An 18898-nucleotide genomic window follows, 5' to 3' on the forward strand; every position below is an offset into this window, starting at 1 on the left:
AGCTGCTTGGCGCCTCCAAGGAGCGCTTCCCGGGCCAGTCGGTGTACCACATCAAGTGGGTGCGCTGGAAGGAGGAGAACACGCCCGTCATCACCCAGAACGAGAACGGCCCCTGCCCCTTGCTGGCCATCATGAACGTGCTGCTCCTGGCCTGGAAGGTACCGTGGGCGCGGGGGGCGCGCACCGCCGCGCAGCGCAGCGCAGCGCCTGCCCGCGCCGCCCGCTGCGGAGCGCTGGCGCCGCGCAGGCCCGCGGCCGCGCAGCGCCGGGGCGGCCGAGGCAGCTCGGGCAGCGGCCGGCGGTGCCGAAAACGCGGTAACGCGACGCCGGACGCTTGTGCTGATAAGACGCGAACTTACGTCTGCTGTTAAATTTTGTACGCGCAACTCGGGAAACAAGTAGTAGCTTGTAGTGTCGCTAGTATATTACTTAGATACTGCTGTCACGTGTAGCTTTACTTTGTTGTCGCCTTTTAAAACAGAAATCTACATCTAGACGATGCTTTGCTAAACGATATATTGTTTGCGGCTATGTGCAGATTTCTAGTAAATAACGTTTCTATTTATAGTAGAAAAAGCGGGAGCAATGTTTTGAGAAAATAGCTTATATAATTACACGTAGGCAGAATCTAACAAAATACAGATTTGTACGAACAAGTGCCTACGGGGTAAGGATGCGCTTGCACTGTTATGTAGGGTATATTGCATTCGAAAGTAATTAGTAAATCAGGTCGTGATCGAGTACAGCTTTGAGACCTGGAAGTGTTTGCGTTCTAATAACAGTCTTGGATACTGACTCCCTCTAGCCTTAGAATAATTCTTTTTAATCTCTAAATCTTTAAAATTGGAGGAAGGCAATTTAAATATAAGGCATAATATAATCATTAATATTTATCTGTAAAAAGGATGTTGACAGGAGAGGAGCTACTAGGTTGCTATATGCTACAAAACAAGGAAGATTTCCCAAGAAATGTTAGTAATTCAACCCCAAAAGATAGGTGACATAGTAGAATGATGTCTTAGAGTAGGAAAGCTCTATGAAAATAGTTTTTCCATTGTAGTATCAAGGGAGAGAGATTTGGTATTGGAAGAGTAGACAGCCGTTCACAAGTGTAACAGGTGACATGGAAAAAGGTCAAAAAGAAGAAGAAAAGGAACATATATTGGGGGTATACACCTCAGGCTTACAAGTCAAGGTATTTTGCAAACTCTAATATGAGGTTTATTACTTACTTCAGTGGTAGAAACATTGAGACGTTTACTCACAGAGCTTAACTAATGACAGCAAGCCAGTTTGGGAGTGCAGGAAAGGGTACAAATGCTTGATACTGTACCTGTACATTACTATGTAAAATTTGTGTTGCATTCTGTATGTGCTTGACTTCAGGAAATACGTTTATGGGCTTTTTCAAGCACAAAAAGGTTTTACTTTCCATGAGGAAGATGCAGGAAAAAAATGTTTTGAATTTTTGATATCTAGTTGAACAGCACCTGAAAGAGGAAACCAGCAGCCAGAGGAATGTTCCCTTAGAAACAAAATGAAAAACATTGGCTTTTAAAATTAAATTGGAGAGCAGATTTTCCAACAGTCAAGCTTCACAAGAAGTGCTTGCTTGAGATGTTCCATCTTTTGTTCTTTTTCAAATGGAAATAGAACACAGTAGATGTTTTTGATAGAAGATAATTTTTCAGGCAATTATTGACCTTGTTTTTGAGTTATGGTTTCTGTATGTTTTCCTGAGCAGAACAGTTCATATACCAGGACAAAAGCTGTGGATACAGTGGCATTTGTAGTAGATATTTAGGCATCAATGAAAGCAGTACAGGGAGGCTGGTTGTGATTTTAAGCTATTGTTTTATGTAGGTTCTGCCTACCTCAAGTGAGCGCAAAGGCCTTTAGTGTTGTTTTTAAAGAAATGGCTAGTTCCAGGATTTTCCCTTTTAACCCTTCCTTTAGTGAAAGGTTATAAATGGAACAGAATTATCCTTGTTATTTGCACTGAGTTCTTGAGAGAGTTTTGTTCCTTAACATTCTTATTTTGCCCCCTTATATATAAAATTACATTCTTTCACTTTCCTCCGTCCAGAATTTTAACTGACATTCTGCTTTGATCAAGTATTACTATGTTAGTGAAAATTAATGTGATACCTGATTTTATAAGTTAGCGAAAATCAAAATGCCTCTTTGGAGTGCCCTAATATTTCTTGTTGCTAGAATTACACAAAAGGGTTTTCCTGTTAGCTGGTTATATATTGCCCTGCCTATAATTTGATTCTCCTAACTAGTGCCTCTCCAAATTAGCCTTTCTTTTCCCCAGTTTATAGTCGAGAACCATGTTGGCATTGTTTGGAGTGGCAAGCTTATTGGCAGCTCATCTGTACATCACTGACAGTAGCCAGCTGCATACCAAGGCTGAGGATGGACATCCACATTCTTCTCACTTCTCCTGAACCAAGATGAACACTAGATTGGGTCAGGTAATTATAATTTGGGAACAAGGGAGCAGACCAAGAGATGAAAATAGGCAAAAGCAGAATGAGAATACCATAGTGTGCATTAAGTGAATAAAAGCTACATGGGGGAAAAAAACACTGGAGCAAAAAGGAAATGAGAAGGAGGCAGCAATGAATATGTGATAGAGAGTAAGAAAGTAAACACTTGCACTTTGGCCTATTTTTCCTGTATCAGCCACCAACCTTCCTTTTCAGAACTCTGTCCTCTGAAGGTTGGGAGTTTTGGTCATGCTGTAAGTAAATATGGTCTCAAATGACTTCAGCTAATACCTGCAAACACTCAAAGTTGAGAAATATTAAAGTTACAATACTACCTTTCAGGCTTTCAAAAATGCATCCCTTTGGATGTCAGATTTCATATTTCGCTTATCCCAGGACTGTAGTGATAGTTTTGAGGTCCAATACTGTGTGCCAGCTGTGCTTGAATAGCAGCCTAAGCTGAGTTCACATACTTGTTTGTGACAAGTGGCATGTAATCATTTTGCTTAAAACCAAAGACCTTATTTGCTTCTTCTTACTAAGTATAAAGCATCCAGAGGGTATGTAAGCCGTAGTCACAGAAACATTTTTGGGTGTTTAATGCTAAGAACTCAGGTTAACATTTGGATATATTAAGAAGGATTCAACTTTTCAGATGTTTCAGCACCTCGAATTATAAACTTCTTACTCCTATACTAACAGCTTTGTAATCTCTTGTTCATGTGTTCCCGTTGTCCTCATTCAAAACAGGTAGGGTGGGTTTTTTTTTGTTTTGTTTTTTTTTTGAGTCAGTCTTTCTTGACTTAGTGAGGACTATTGGTATTTTATTAATTTGCTGACAGGATTGCAATAACAGGTACTTCAAGTAAGTGTGCCATATACTCAAGATGTTTCTTTCTGGTGGCTATGAAAACCTCGTTCGTTAGTTCAGCAAGATTGTTCTCTGTTCCTAATCATTATTCAGTTTTTATTATGTCTTTGGGAGGTGTTTTTGAGATCAGATTTAAGATCTCTAGTTAGGATATGGGTATAAAGATTACTTTAAAATAACTGATTCTTTAAGTATGCTGCATCCATATGTTTTTATCTGTGGAATATTGCTGTGGCAACACTTGGATTTTTGGAAATTCTGAAGTAGCACCCGTACGGACTATTCAAATTTCCTTTCTATAGTACCAGTTTTTTGAAACTAAACTTGTAAGAAAGCTGTTTAGCCTGCTACCTCTCTCCTTGAAAGAGTTTGGACTTGGAACTTTGAGGTAGCAGACTGAATGTGTAAAACCTACAGAAACCTACAAAAACAGTATGATACTGAGTTGAGAAAGTAACTGTTGTGCTAAACAGCACAGTAACCGTTTAGGCTTCTCTTATGGAAATGAAAACAAAAGTGGAGTATTGAAACAGACCTTAAACATATATGCAGAAGCGTGGGTGGTCTCCTCTGGTGTAGAGTAGCTTAGCACGGTGTCTAAGCTTTTTTAAATCTGCAGACTCCTCAGGTTTTCAGCAAAGCTGTGGCTAGCTACGTAGTTAAGTTTAGCAATGTAAAGCTTGCTTTTCTAGGTGTCTTTGTAGTCTTTGTTAGATGTAGCCCGTGCACCACTTCTTGATAGGTTTTGGCATTGCATTAAGGGGTGTGTGTGTGTGTGGGGGGGGGAGTGTTGGGTTTTTTTTGTTTGTTTTTGTTTTTGAGAAATGGCCCTTCTCAGGATGTATTCTATGGTAATACATAGATCAGGTGCTAAAGCTTAACAAATGTGCCAAGTAACTCTGACATCATCCTGCCAAAGAAACACAGATCATGTAGCCAAAGCAATCTGTGAACCATAACTAATTGCACGGAAACTAGTGTTTGAAATAGCCAGAGGACAGAGAAATGAATCATTTTGGAGCATGAGATAAGTCAAAGGGAAAACGTAGTGTAATATGAAAGTAAGTAACAGTAATATTAATAGCGTTTTGAAAAATTAATGCATATGGCATATCTTGTGCTAACAGCTTCTTATGTAGCAGAATAATCCTACTAGTGCATTTGACAGCATATTCAAAAATTTTTGCAAATCACAGTCCTCCCAACAAACTGAAGCTTTTGGGAGCTATGTTCACTGTATGCTCTAGTTCTAATAAAATGTCAGTAACTTTTAGAACTGTAAGCATTACCTATTTGGGCAATTGTAACAATTATGTAAGTAAATGTTATATAACCATGCAGACTTAAATATATCCAAACTGAGGTGCAGAGAAGAGGTAAAGTAAAAAAATTGCTAGTTAGAAGTTTTTAGTTTTAGGCCCTTGTAAAAATGGCCTGTTTTTCAGCAAAGCTGAGTACAGCATAGAGCTGCTGATATCCATTTAATTTGTCAAAGGCCACAGTGGGAGTACTTAGTTTGAGATCCAGCGCTGGCCCTTTACATATGGTCTGCTTTTTCTTTTTACTGATCTAAACCTTCTTATGAATTCACAGAATTCACACCAGTTGCTTGGATGAACTCAGTCAGCCTCTGAAGATGAGTTAGCAGTGAGCTGCTGCTGAATGCTCGTGAAAGGCCCTGGCAGCCTTCTTTCCTGTATATGTGAGATGGGTTAATCTTACAAATGATGGACCTATAGTTGTGCATTTTCCAGAGCAGGAAGCCTGATCTAAGTGACTGAAGGAAACCTGTTTTGGGGGGTGGGGTGAGGGTTATTGTGTGACAGCACATGCTATCGTTGATGTTTGTGAAGCTGTTTCTGCAAGGACAAGAGATGCATGTATCTGCAGGGAGTACTAATTGTCTTTTTTTGTAGAAGCAGGTTGAAGCTCCCCTTTTCTTTTCCAGAGCACTGAATTAAGGGGAGTTGCATATTTTAGACACACATGTTCTGAGGCTATAGGTAGTATGCCATTAGAAAATTTTAGGGTCCCTTTCTATATGCATGGTATTTTCAGAACTATTAGTTTCAATGCAAGACTGTATCACTTAATTTTAAAGCCTTTCTGGGCAGTGGGCTAAGGCAACTGAAAATATTTAAAGTTATTATTTAATTTTCCAGTCTGTAGTCTAATGCATAGAAACTGTATGGGTTTTGCTAGATAAAAACTGTTTGATCTGAAACTTTGTTTACCTCCTTTTTTTATTTTTTATTACAAAGGTGGCTCAGCTGTTCCTCATGTTGTGGTTGTGTGAGAAAGATCTTGTTTCCCACTCCTGAGAATGGGAGGAGAGACAGAGAGGAAGAAAAATAGGCAGAGGTAGGAAGAGAGATGGGGGGGAAGACCAGGAAACCAGAATAGAGGAGTACAGGAAATGGGTGGGAGTTGGGAAAACACTTTTTTTTCTAAATTGTGAAATTAATGTGAAATCTAGCAACAAAGCTCTGAAACCTATTGATAAAGTTTGTCCCTCAAAATTGTTATGAACAACAGCAGGTTTTGTTGCTGTTGCTTATGTTGTTTTCTTACTTCTGATGATTCATATGGAGAATGAGTATGGCTCTGTATGATTTTTTTTTTCCCTTTTCCCTTAGGTTATAAGGGTGTTTTGTTTTATTAGTATGTTTCTTGTAGTGTAAGTACTCATAATGAGCACTCAGAAGTTAGGAAAGGTCATGTTGTCTATATATCCTTAAGTCAGTTCTGTTCAGAAGTACTTAGGTCTGTGATGGAACCCTGTTAACCCTCTTTAAAGATGGGATCAACGTTCCATGAAACATGCCAGCTCTGAGATTATGCAGTGGATAATTCACTGATTTTTGTTTATCATTTAATTAAGGAGTTAATTTTGAAATATAGCTTGTTAAAACATCCAACTATAAGAGAGATTCTGCAGGTACCAACAAAATTCATTTGCTTTGGTTCTCCAGTGGAAAAAAAAAAATTGCTAAGCATAACAGTTGTGAGGAAAATTCAGATTCTTAGCCAGTGATACAAACAATATCTCCCTTAGTCCATAAATTCTGAAACATTAACATGTTTATGCTACAAGAGCGTAGTGCTAAAATATACGTAACCCATATAATTATGCGTTATGGCTGTCATTTGGAATGTACATATACGTGTAGATTCCCAAATGTGGTGCAGAGCAGAGATCCCTGAGTAATGCTGGCTGAACTGATATGTATGTTAAAAAACAACAACAACAACAAAACTGTACCTTCAGTCCTGAAAGAAGCATCACAGTAGTCCTGCTGAGAGTGAGGCAGCATGCTAATTTTCTTCCATGCTATGCCTAGGCATCTGTACTGTTTCTGGTCCCAGAACCACTTCAGGCATAAGTAATTTAAGTAGTTCTATTCTGTGCTGTTATATTGATGCGCCTTAGGAGCAGTACTGAACCAGACAGAAAGAACTCGGATGTGCACCGCTAATGGTTGCCCAGGCTGAAATGCTGCTAGTTCAGAAATGGAAGTCTCAGACTTAGCTTTCTAAACCTTAAGTCCTGTTATCTACATGACAATATTTTGTATTTGTGTGCATACTTGATATGAATATTATGAACAGTATCAAAGATTCTGAAAACTGTTAGTATATAGAGTGTTAGTGAAACTTAGAGAAGTTTCAGGAAGGGGTTAAGAAATTTTATAAGTAACAATCAGTTGTAGCTCATTTAAAATACTTTGAAAAATTCATATGCCAATGCATATGTTTGATTTTTTTTTCTTCTTGTTTAATTCGAACAATTTTAAGTTGTTTTGTAAGCAGTAGAATTAAATCTTCTTTCTTACGAATTTGTGTCCTGCTTCACTAACAATTTATATTCCCCCAACCTTCCACTCCTGCTACCCTTATACTATCATTCCCTTCCTTCCCCAGATCGCTGACGGTACCATCAGCTTCTTTGTATAGCCACCATCTAAAGATTGATCAATAGGCGATATATGCTGTGGGCTGTTTCTGACCTAGGTTTGAGCAGACCGTTTAGCCAGTGCATAAATAACTATTGAGATAACAGAGTAGCTTTTCCTCCCAAGGCAATATTAACTTGGGTCTCTTTCTTCTTCCAGATTTAATGAACCTTGTCAGAAACCCATATATTTAAGACATTTGCCTTTGTCAAATATGATTAAAATTGACCATGAGTTACATTATTAGCCCAATCACACCTCTCTCTTTTTTCAGGAAAGTGATTAAAATAACTTAGGTTTCAGGTTGGGAAGGAAACTTTCTCAAATGCAATGTGAACAGCGTAATCTGTAGGTATACTGTATTTTTGAGTTTGGGATGCTGCATCAAAAACCTTCATATGTATTGTTCTTCAATCTCACCACTTTTTACTTCCTCTTTCCTCTCCACACCCAGCAAAGCAGTTGGATGCTATTAAAGCTTAAGCATGAATTAACAATTTTACATTGTGCCTTTCTGTGTGTGTGTCAAGGAGAACAGCATCAGTGTTGAGGAACTTGATAATTCCTCATACTCAAAATAAACACTGGACTTTCTGTTGTAAGATGTTGAAATAGATATAGGATGAGAAAGAAGATGAAAAACTGAAGAGAAAGACAAAGTTAATTTGTCTCAAGAAAAGTGAGATGTGTATTTATATAATGGAAAGTTAATCATTTTACAGTTAAAGACAGTGCTTTTATGTTATTCCTTCAGACTGCCAGAAGCATGGCTTTGTGTGTGTTTGGTGTTAAAAGGGCTTTGCACTTTGGCTGTTGCTAGAGCTGTTGCAGGTATATATTGGGAGCAACCAAAACATCTGCTCAAGGAGCTGGATGGAGGGGATAAATGTATGAATGTGTGTGGCCCTTGCTGCTGCTCAGGTGTTTGGTTTCACCAGGTGACGCTGATGGGAATAGGTTAGGGGAGAGGGGAGCGGAAGCTCCATCACTGAGGTCTGCGTCCCCAGCCTCTCTTGTATGGAGTTAAACCAAACCCTTGAAATGTGAGTGTGGGACACTTGGATGGGGAGACAGAGGGAGCTTCAGCCAGCCTCTCCAGGGGGAGGTCGCTTCCTCGTACCTGTGTGAGTCTTGGGTTCCCAGTCCCAGCAGTTATTGCTTCTCTTCTCTGTTCACAGCCTCAATGAACTCAAGGTGCCAAAAACTTGTATGAATAAGGTGAAGCTTTCTTAACTAAGTGTAGCTACAGTTCTCTGCCTCTTCATTCTGGGTGTTTGCAGCTGAGCTGATAAGGGGAGAAGTGTGAACTTCTGTGAGATCAAGGGAGATGCTGGTGATGTGTTTTGGTAGGAGACGGGAGCCCAGGCTGCATGTGAAAGGGGGAGGGAGAGAGAAAGCACTGGGTGCGTGTGGTTTCACTAAGAACCAAAATGCCTTCTTAAATTTCTTCTCTTAGCTCTCTAGAGGTCTCAGTAAGGTTCTCAGTCCCAGTAGGTAATGCTGTTATAAACTGGAGAGCCAGATGTGATTAGAAGACTTCAGTCCAGAAATACAGTGTAGGAAGTATTAATTAAGTATTGTTTTGAAATTTTAAAGAGAATGTATTTTTCCTTTCACAGATTAAGCTGCCACCAATGATGGAAATCATAACGGCTGAACAGCTGATGGAATATTTAGGTTTGTAATTATTGACAATAGATAGTTTCTCAAATTCAATTATATATTACACTTATTAGTGAATAGTATTATATGAGGACTGTATTATTTATTTGCTTTTTTTTTCTTATTCAGCTTTACTTGAATTCACACTTCAAGAAAACCACTGCATGGTGTACAGTAACTTAAGCTTTTCTTTAGCAGTGTTTAAAACTTCGCTATATTGCTTTCCTAAGTCATTAGCCTAGTGATGCAGGTGCTATGGCTTAGTACACCAACACATTGTTAGACACAGACTTATTCATGTCTCTTAGAATGCTGTTTTGTTTTATGCCACAGAATGCAGTAAGTCAGTAGTGCCTTTTAATTATCTGCAGTAACTCCACTCCTTGGTAATATGATCCAATTAAAATAACAGGAAAAATGAATGCAGCTGTCACAGTGAATGGGGGTGTCTCATTTGCAGGCCACTCCATTTTCAGATTGTCTTTGGCAAACCTGCAGCTGCTTCCAACTGACAAGTCTGTAACTTTGATAGCCCAGAATGATCCAGATGTTAGAAGTGCAGTTGCCATAGTTCTTAAGCTGTATGTACCACAGTTCTTTCCCTCTGTAGCCTAATAAATTTAAAATGTTTGAGCTTTATTTACTAATTTTGTCTGGCTTCTTAAGCAGGAGAGAAACTTGATATAGTTTCTTTCTTTCTGCTTGTGAAAAATATACATTGTTTTTAAAAGTATGTGACCAAATTTTTCAGTGTAAGAAAAAATAGTTAATTATATAACCTCGAATGTCTTAACTTCAATATGTCCTTTTAGAAATCTCGCTGCCTGTGTCTAAACATTTCTTCTGAACTGTATTGACAGTGTAATACTGTCTGAACTCACTTCATAATCACAGTTGTCTAAAAGTACATACTCTGTCTGTTTTGAAGGTGTGTGTTAGCTTCTGGAATTTTCATAGTAACTTTAATTTCAAAATTGTTTTCTCAAATTATTTAGGTTCCTATTAAATTAAAATGCTTAGTGGTTGCCAAGTATTTCTCTTACAGCTTAAGAAGAATAAAAAACAGATTTTATTCCTTAATAAGATCTTACTACTTTTTTTATATACTCATTATTTTATTCTATCCTGTGATTTTTAATTCAAGCTCTAAAACAATGGGATCTCATTAATTTAATAGAACACTTAAATGCTTGCATTTATGATCAGTCACCTTCAGTCAGAAGTGTTTGTAGAAATCTCAAAACTTTGAGCATAAAATAATTTTATTTTCACTTTTTTAGGAGACTATATTCTTGATGCAAAACCTAAAGAGATATCTGAAATTCAGCGTCTAAATTATGAGCAGGTAAGAAGCTACTCCTAAAATAGTTGCTTATGTCTGACAGAACTAAACATTTTTTTTATTTCTAATCTAACTAACTGTTTGCAGTTATTTTCCCTGTTTTTCATTTCTGGGTTTAATGTAGATTATGATTTATAAATATTTCCTGTTGATGAAGAAAATCTTAGTATCTACCAAGACAAGAAATTATTTTGGCCTGCAATGAGTGTAATGAAAGACTCTTATATTTACTTTGAAGTACTTCATCCTCTTAGTTAAAAATGTCCCTGGAATATTGATAATCAGTTCTCTGTTCTAAAATCTGAGTCGGCAAAACAGCATGTGCTTTTATTTATAGGTATGCAAAAAATTACTTTGTGCTGCTATGGGCAGATCACAGATGTAGTACAGAAAATCTTAAAATTTATGAAGAGTGATTTTAAGCATTTTCTTAAATATAAGTCAAATGAGGGAAACGGAGAGTAACTACATGGTAAATGCAGATTGATATTTTTTACTTCATACTGTGATGACACTTTGCTCTGAATTTACCAAAATCTGTAGTTTATTTAAAAAAAAAAAAGGAGGGGAGGTGGTGAGAGAAAGAAAGAGAATAGGTTTACTGAAAGTTCTGCCAGGATTTTGAACCAGCATCTTGAGAAAGGGCCGCAGTAAAGTGAGGAAGGTTGAGGGCAAGTGAATGGCTTCCAGAAACATTTTTTCTTCCATCGAAGTCCTGTAGAACCCTAGCACAGTTGCAGTATTTCATTTAAAGCTTGCACCTACTAATCCGTAGATCTGTTTCTGTTGTTGCATCCTTACAATGAGGGACTTAACTAACGAGGGGTTTTACGATTCACCTAATGCTTTTTGGACCAAAAAGTACCTTCTCTGTAATGTTACATAGGATCATGGGATAGATGATTCAAGTGGAAAGAGACCTCAGGAGGTCCCTAGTTCAACTTCCAGCTCAGAGCAAGGTCAGCTGTGAGGTCCAAGTTACTCAGGACTTTATTCAGTCTGGTTTTGATGTATCACACTTCTTAAAGAATGTGTCCTAGCTGCTGTGTATCTTAATTCTGGGAGGGTCCTTAATGCCAGTGATAAATAGCAGGTTCTACCCAGTGTACTACAGACTTTGAGAATGGCTTGTTAAAAGGTCCTGGCTGTGCAATTGAAGATGTAAAAGAAGAAAATAATGTGAAAATTTTAATTACATCCTAGAACTCAAGAACTGGTAGCATACTGAGGGAAGTATAATGTGGAAGTATACATGGAAGTATACCAGGGCAATTGCTCTTAGAAATCTTCTGTTCTTCTGTGTTCTCTAGAATGATCCATTCTGTGATCCCTGCTAGACTTCCACTGAGGATATTAACTGAGCAAGAAAGACATCTCTGTGTTTTCAGGTGGTGACAAGGGAAAGAGGTTGATTCCGTATTATGAAAGGCAATACTATTTGAACCGACCACTACTTTTATTTTATGACAAAAGTCTTTCTATGTTTAAAGAAAAAATTTGCTATTAGTTTCCAAAAGTATTGATGTAGTATATAGAATCTTGGGGCAAATTTTTCAAGCTCTGTCTGTGGTCACGGCTGATTCAAAAGTGGTTTGAATTTATTACAAGTGTTTGGTTTGGAGCTAGTTCTTTTTTGATTATTTTTTATTTTGGTCCTCTTTTCTCATTCCCATTCAGTGTTGAAAACCAAATCAAATGTCTTGGAAGTAGTTGAAATTAAAATGGAGTTTGAATATGGATTCTTTAAGAATCATCCAAAATGTGATTTGTATCAAGTTATATGAATTTTTTGTGTAATAACTGAATTAGCTAGAATCTTCTACAGCATAGCAGTTTTTAATTTTCTTGGGAAAATATAGCTATAATCCACTTTCAGGAGGCTGAAGAAATTATACTCCTCATTAAAGTACAACCTCTGTGGCCTTCTTGTGCTCAAATAAACAGGCTCGCTACATAAATGTCATAGATCTTTTTCTGAAGTATTTAATCCTACAGTGTTAAAGAAACCTCCCATTCTAGGAATGTTCTAGATGCATGAGTGATAGTATCTGAGGGGGGGAAAGAAATTAATTAGACAACTGAGTCTTGTAAAATTATAGTATTTGAGAAGCATCGGAACTACACCTTGGTGTTCATCGTAATTTTCTGTTTGTCTTGTCACACAGTTAATATTCTTTCAGTGCCCAAACTATGCATTTTCTTATTAACATACAGTAAACTCAAGTATATTTTTGAGATTTCTGGATTTGTAATGCTTGATTTTTAGGATAAAAACATCATGACATAGTACTCTTACTGATAATTGTTCTAACTGCGACTTTCTTTTCTACTGATAACGTACTCAAAGGATTTAATTAAGTATTTGAATGGAAGTTGGATAAAAAAAATCACAAGCTTTAGTACAGGAGCTTTGCATATTTATGTTCTCAGTTACTTGCTCTTTAAAAGAAATTTTTTTTAAAGAATCTTGTTGCTTTAAAAGGGGGAAGAACAGCCAAAATAGAAATGATACTGTTCAAATTGCAGTGAGAAACTTCTGCAGTTTTCTGGACCACTTGATGTATTCATGCTTTGTTTACAAAGTAAACTTCTTTGTGTAGCAATGCAACTACTTGCTGTATGAAGTATGGTCTGAAGCGTGTGGATGACTGGTGCTGATTTTCCACATACTTCTCGCTTCGTGTTCATTTAGCAGAGTGGGAATACAGCATTGCTTCTTCCAAAACACCTCTGACAGTGTATGTATTTGGCATCTGGTCTCTACTAATTAAATGCAGTTTAAAAATAAGGTAGTTTTGCTGTTATAATAAAAAAAATCTGAGCCTGATCTGGAGACTTGCTTCCAAATCTTCCTAAATTTTAAATCTTGTGACACAGGAAAATTGTCAAAAGGATGAAGCAATACGTGGTTATGTAGTCTGAACCGTTGTTTTTCTGGTAATAGAAACTTTATGCAATAGTGCAGTACAGGGCTATAAATGATACCTTAATCCTAACTAACTCTCTCATGTGCAGATACTGGATAATAGTCATGACAATATTTTACAGCTGTGCCTTATGCTTTGTATGGTACTTTATAAACTCTTCTATATAAGCTTCAAATCTTCAGAGATTTCAAATCTTCTTTCAGGTTTAAATCTCCTAAGTCTATAAGCAGATATACTTCCTTGATACCTACTTCAGGAGTTTTCAGAAGTTTTTGTAGGTTGGATCACATTATAAAGATAATTGTTGAAACCCTTTATGTTAATGTTACCTAAGACTTGTCATTCACACAAAATTTTGCCTTCAACACTTACTGGGCTTACATGAAGCAGAAACAATCAACTTTTCTGTAGAAAAAAACTATTAAATTCAAACACTCAAAAGGATTCTTTACCGAAGCACTACTAATCAGAACTGGGTACTGACTGAGGCTTCTGGCCTCATATGATGCAGGAGTGGGGTTTATTCTAAATGAGGTAAAAGGTGGCAGTAAGAGTGAAAATCAGATAGCAGTAAAGACAGTCTGACACCATTCATGAGAAAATATGTTTATACTCGGTTCTGCTGCATACATGTTCCTGAGATTGAACAGTGTAATCTAGCTGATGTTACCGAGGATGTGGGTGTGGAGGCACAGCAGTCTGCTAAACTCAGCTACTTGATCTTCACAGCATGAAGATAAACGGCGCTGCCATGGCTGGACTTATAATGGTATCCAAGCTAGGTGTTTAAAGCAAACCAAATTACAGTTGCAGAATGACTGTCATTTGAAAATATGTTAAGTGTTCCATGAGAAACTCTTCAGAGTTGCTGTAAAATGGAAGCTGTGGCTTTTACTGCCTTTGTCAATAAGGCAGTGTAAAGCTTTTTTTTTTTTTAAAGTGAGTTATAAGTATGGGCATATCTGAGTTAGAAAAACAAGCAATATTACTGTTTGTGTATGTTGCGTATCACCAAGAGGAATTGCTTAATTACTTCAGTTAAAATGCTGCGGTTGATGAACATGAAACTTGCTGTATGTGTTAATGAATCCATGCTGTTGCATGTCTAAAGTATTGTGCAAAAATTTGTAGACTAGGCTGTTTTACACATGTATGCTTACACAATTTTTGCACACAGGTTTTGGAATACTATCACATGCTAAGAGATACCAAAAAAAATTCTTCCAAGGTCTAGGTAATGCTCATCTTTCCAGTAGATGCAAAACTGTGCTTAAAAAATGGATCATGAAGTATTGAATGATGTAGCTCCTTTACTTAGTAGTCAGTGTCGTATGTTGTAATCTATACATTCTTCAGAATACTGAGTTACAAGGAGCATAGACTGACTTCTTAAAAGTGGTAAGGTCTGCCTTGCATTCCAATATACAGGCTTGTGTTGGCATCCTACTTCCATCTACTCTCTCTGTTCATTCTCCCATTAATATGCTGCAGAAATAAATATTCAACTTAATGTATTGGTTATGCTGTTTAATTGATCAAGTTGTTTGGAATGTTGCTGCAATTCAGCAAGTTGCTTTTAATTTGATAAAGTAAGTCATCTCTGCATACCTAACTTCTGTGATGTTAGCCTACCTCCTTAATTTTTTTCTCAGTGCTCATCCTATAGTCATCTTCATTGTCACTGCTTTTTTCTCTTACCTGATTAATTCTGTTAATTGTGGTTCTTTCCATTTACTGCCTTATCATTAAAAGAATACAACATAGAGGCAACTTTGACATTCAGTGTTTCATAGTCTTTTTATCATTTGAATCTTTTCTGTCTCTGTGTCCTTTCCAATCTGTAGTTCTGTTTTTTTCTGCCTTTTTTTCCATAATTGTAATACTGAGTTCCTCTTAAGCAACATAATATTGCAAAACTAACTAAGCAAACAAACAAAAACCCTCAGAGCTTCCCTGGACCTTTTGCAAATACTGCAAATACTTTCTGATGATACTCTCTGTGGACTCTTCACACCTGGTGGAAAATACTTTCTTGCATTTCAAGACATTTATTTTATCACTCTGATTTTTTTTTTGTTCAAGAGAACTGTCTCGCAAAGCACTTTTTCTTAGGCTCATCTTCTCTTTGTTTAATTGGATCTTCATAACTTGATCAATTCCCCTTACAATTATATTGGGAACGCCAATAAGTGTTACTTTCACGACATGTTTTCCTAGTGGAATCTACAGGCCATTTAAAGGTATGTCCAAAATAAGATAGCAAAACTTTATCTATGAAACAACAAAAAAATCAGATTCTTTAATATTCAGTCAGAACTATAAGAAAGTTAAGACACTTGTATGCTGTAATTATTCACTTCTCTTTTCTTAAACTAATAAACTCTTGAATTAGAATCAGCAAGTAGAATTGGGAGGTGCATCCTTAGGAGTGTAGGGTAAGAAACAGTCAGATACAGCTGATTTGAGGGAGTTGTAAGCATTAGAATTCTTATTTTGTAGATCTTTCCTGGCACAGTGATGAAAATTACCTTAATACTTACTACAGCGCTCAAGCTGCAGGCCTGACCTCCATCCTGTGAGAGCAAAGAAACTGCACTTTGAGATTGGGAAATAAGTAGGAATAGACTAAGGAAGGCTGATCTTTGATCCTATCAAAATAAGTATTAGAAAAATCAAGTAACTTTTATATTACAGAGGTCTTAGTTACATGAAGAGCTGAGGGGAGCAGTGTGAATGTACCAGCTTTTAATATCTTTTCATGGGCTTGTGAGAAGAAAAAGAATTCTGATATTCCTGATTCATATTGGCTTGTTTTGTCATCTTATTTTGCCCATCTAACTGCTTTATGTCTGGGGGGAAATGTGTTTCCTAAATAGTACCTTCAAATTGCTAGTCAGGATTGGAACCTTCTTTTATAGAATTTGCCTTATGTGTAAACTGGAAATTCACAGGCTACATATACGCTCAAAAGAGGATCTAGGCAGCAATATGTACGTATATGAAGATACTTCAGGAAAGAATATTATTTAGGTGCAAACTAAGTTACTGGAACACTTAATACTTTATGAATTTCAGGTTTCTCAGTAACGTATAGGTACTTGAAAATTAAGTCCCTCTGAGGATTGTATCCAAATCATTGTTTTGAAGATTTTTAAGCTGTGTCTTTTTTGTGTCCTTGTGTCAAATGTGGCTTGAGAGTTTTGTGCTTTCCTTCAATATAAATCAATAATAAATAATAAGTCTGAACTTCATCAGTTAGACACAAAATGTACAGTTTTTGGTTTGTGACTGGTGCCTTCATATACTGTGATGATGCAAACAGCAGCAATACTTCATTCCAGATAAGCATTTTATACAAAAATGTAATTGAATAGTGTTGTATTTAAACATGCACTTTGTAATACGCCATGAATAATGTGAATATGCATTGGAACAATTGTTTAATTTGCCCTTTTGTAAGTTTGGGGGGCTGTTTTATTGTGTGTGTTGGTTTTTTTTAAATGTTGAATTGATGAATGCTATATGATGAAAGGTTGTAAGAGTAACCACCAAATATTCGCAGCTGTATTTAGTCATCTGTATTTTTTGTTTGTTTGTTTCTGCTGTCAGAATATGAGTGATGCAATGGCGATTCTACATAAGTTACAGACAGGCCTGGATGTGAATGTGAAGTTCACAGGGGTGCGAGTATTTGAATACACACCTGAATGCATAGTGTTTGATCTTCTTGATATCCCTTTGTACCATGGATGGTTAGTGGACCCTCAGGTAACTTATTTTTTCAATAATAATTCAAACAAAATAAAATTATTCTGTTTGTTTGGTGTGGGGGTGGGTTTTTTTTTTTTTTAAAGATGTTTCAGATTCCTGTTAATTTTATTTGGAGTTGGGTAGATCTGAGTCAGTGATGAATATGGTAATGGTTTTTCTTAATCTAGTCAGTAAAATTGGATTTTCATCAAGGGAGAAAAAGGAACCAGGACTGTCTGTGTCTTTTTTTTTTTCAGTGCAGCAACTTTGCAGAGACTAGCTTTTTAGTCAAGCTTAGATTCAAAATATTGCTCTGAAATCATGATGGTACAAGTGAGGATTGTTGTTCTGAGGCATGTAGGAAGTTGCCGGAAATGCTATACCACTCATTGTTTTTGAAGGCTTATTGGAGAACGCTTACCATGTAGGAATTCAAGGCTACTTTCCTCCCTTCTTCAGTTACAGCTGACTTCTACCAGTTGTTGCTTTGAGAACTCAGAGCATCAGAAACAGTTTGAGAAAACTGAATTTATAACTTGAGCTCTAAACACCGTGGAGGAAAGTAAAGGAGAAATAAGTGAAAGAGGATATTCTTTGTAGAAACTGAACCCCTTTCTCTCCTCTCTCCAGTTTAGTAATAACTTCTGCTGATAAGCTTTAGCTTAGGGATTCAAAATGGAATCTGGCACTGCAAAATGTGCAACAATCTGGGCTAAGGCTTTTTGACTATTTATTTTTAGGGGGATAACATGTTCTTCTTATGGAAACTTTTCTTATTTTCTTACGAATAATTCCAGTAGGCTTACAGCAGTTTTCTGTTCTCCATAAAGATATGTTCTCACTTGTGTGTCCTGTTTTCTCCTGCCTCAGGTTGCTGACATTGTAAAAGCAGTTGGTAACTGCAGTTACAATCAACTAGTGGAGAAGATAATTTCTTGTAAACAGTCAGACAACAGTGAACTGGTTAGTGAAGGTGGGTATCTTTTTTTCTATGCTTTATCCATGTATCCAACCTATCAAATCTTAATTATGTATTTTGTGTGTGGGTCTTGGTGTGCGTTGTCTGTCATGTAGTGATGGGATAAACTGGATTAATTGTGTCTACTAAACTTCTTTCCCTGGGAAGGCAGACAGCGCTGTGCTTGTCTTCTAAACTTCTGTGGTGCAATTTTCAAAACAAGGATCAGCCTCATTCTCTTGAGTTCTATTATATTTACTTTTTTTTTAAAGCTGGAGAGAACTTCCTTTTATAAATGGTATGATGGACAGCATTTAGATTTCAACTTGACTACGTCTTGATCTCTTACAATTGAAACATGAATTATATACTACATGTAAAGGAAAAAAACAGGAATAATTGGATTGGAAGTGGATATAGCATGTCTAAACATGAGAGAAGTTGTCTACAGTGCTAAGGTTTTGGAACTTTCAGCTCATTTTCACCTCTCTGAATGTGTTCCTTTATGTTTGTGGTAATAAGGGGGCATTCCTCTAGTAGGGAGGGAATAGAACAAATTGTATCACTATTGTTTTGCCCAAATTTATATGTAAGGAAGGTGAATGTAGATATTTACAAGCCAAAGAAAAAGAAAACCACTTCTGTTTGGTTACTCTAGAGGATTTAGGACTGAGTTTTTGGAGGAGTTCTTAGGATTTTGTTTGCTTGGCATGTGATCCAAATAATAGCTCTTGGGTTGTTTTAATTTTGGCCCACCTTTATAGGGGGTGGTGGTTGAGCGGTGAATGCACCTTCATTGGTGGCATTCAGATGCCACCTTCTTACCCACTGCAGGGAGTTAGCAGTCTGTTGACAGTGTACGGCTGCTGCTGGGGGCAAAAGGCAGCCCTTTTCCCAACAGCTGCTATGTTAACCTCCTTTTCCTGTGTTTCTTGGCAGCAAA

General features: G+C 37.1%; 1 protein-coding gene across 11 annotated transcripts in view; it reads left to right on the forward strand.

Annotated features, from left to right (window-relative positions):
* Nucleotides 1–6: 6 nt before the first annotated feature.
* The window catches only part of MINDY2 (MINDY lysine 48 deubiquitinase 2), a 43972-nt gene continuing 25080 nt past the window's right edge, over nucleotides 7–18898 (forward strand). For 5 of the 11 annotated variants that reach the window (XR_003256375.1, XR_003256374.1, XR_003256376.1 and 2 more), the window contains exons 1-5: nucleotides 40–158; nucleotides 8936–8993; nucleotides 10259–10323; nucleotides 16857–17015; nucleotides 17868–17970. Coding sequence is in view for 8 of the 11 variants with exons in the window: in XM_026084036.1 (XP_025939821.1) it covers nucleotides 132–158; nucleotides 8936–8993; nucleotides 10259–10323; nucleotides 16857–17015; nucleotides 17868–17970 (412 nt within the window). In the remaining 3 variants the exon portion in view is untranslated. Of the gene's footprint in view, nucleotides 159–2301; nucleotides 2478–4956; nucleotides 5066–5624; nucleotides 5725–8935; nucleotides 8994–10258; nucleotides 10324–11630; nucleotides 11709–16856; nucleotides 17016–17867; nucleotides 17971–18898 lie in introns of those variants that run through there. The other 6 variants (XM_026084033.1, XM_026084034.1, XM_026084031.1 and 3 more) reach the window with 6 other exon arrangements.

This window comes from Apteryx rowi, unplaced genomic scaffold (assembly GCF_003343035.1).
Source record: "Apteryx rowi isolate R43461 unplaced genomic scaffold, aptRow1 scaffold_624, whole genome shotgun sequence".
Classification (NCBI taxonomy): domain Eukaryota; kingdom Metazoa; phylum Chordata; class Aves; order Apterygiformes; family Apterygidae; genus Apteryx; species Apteryx rowi.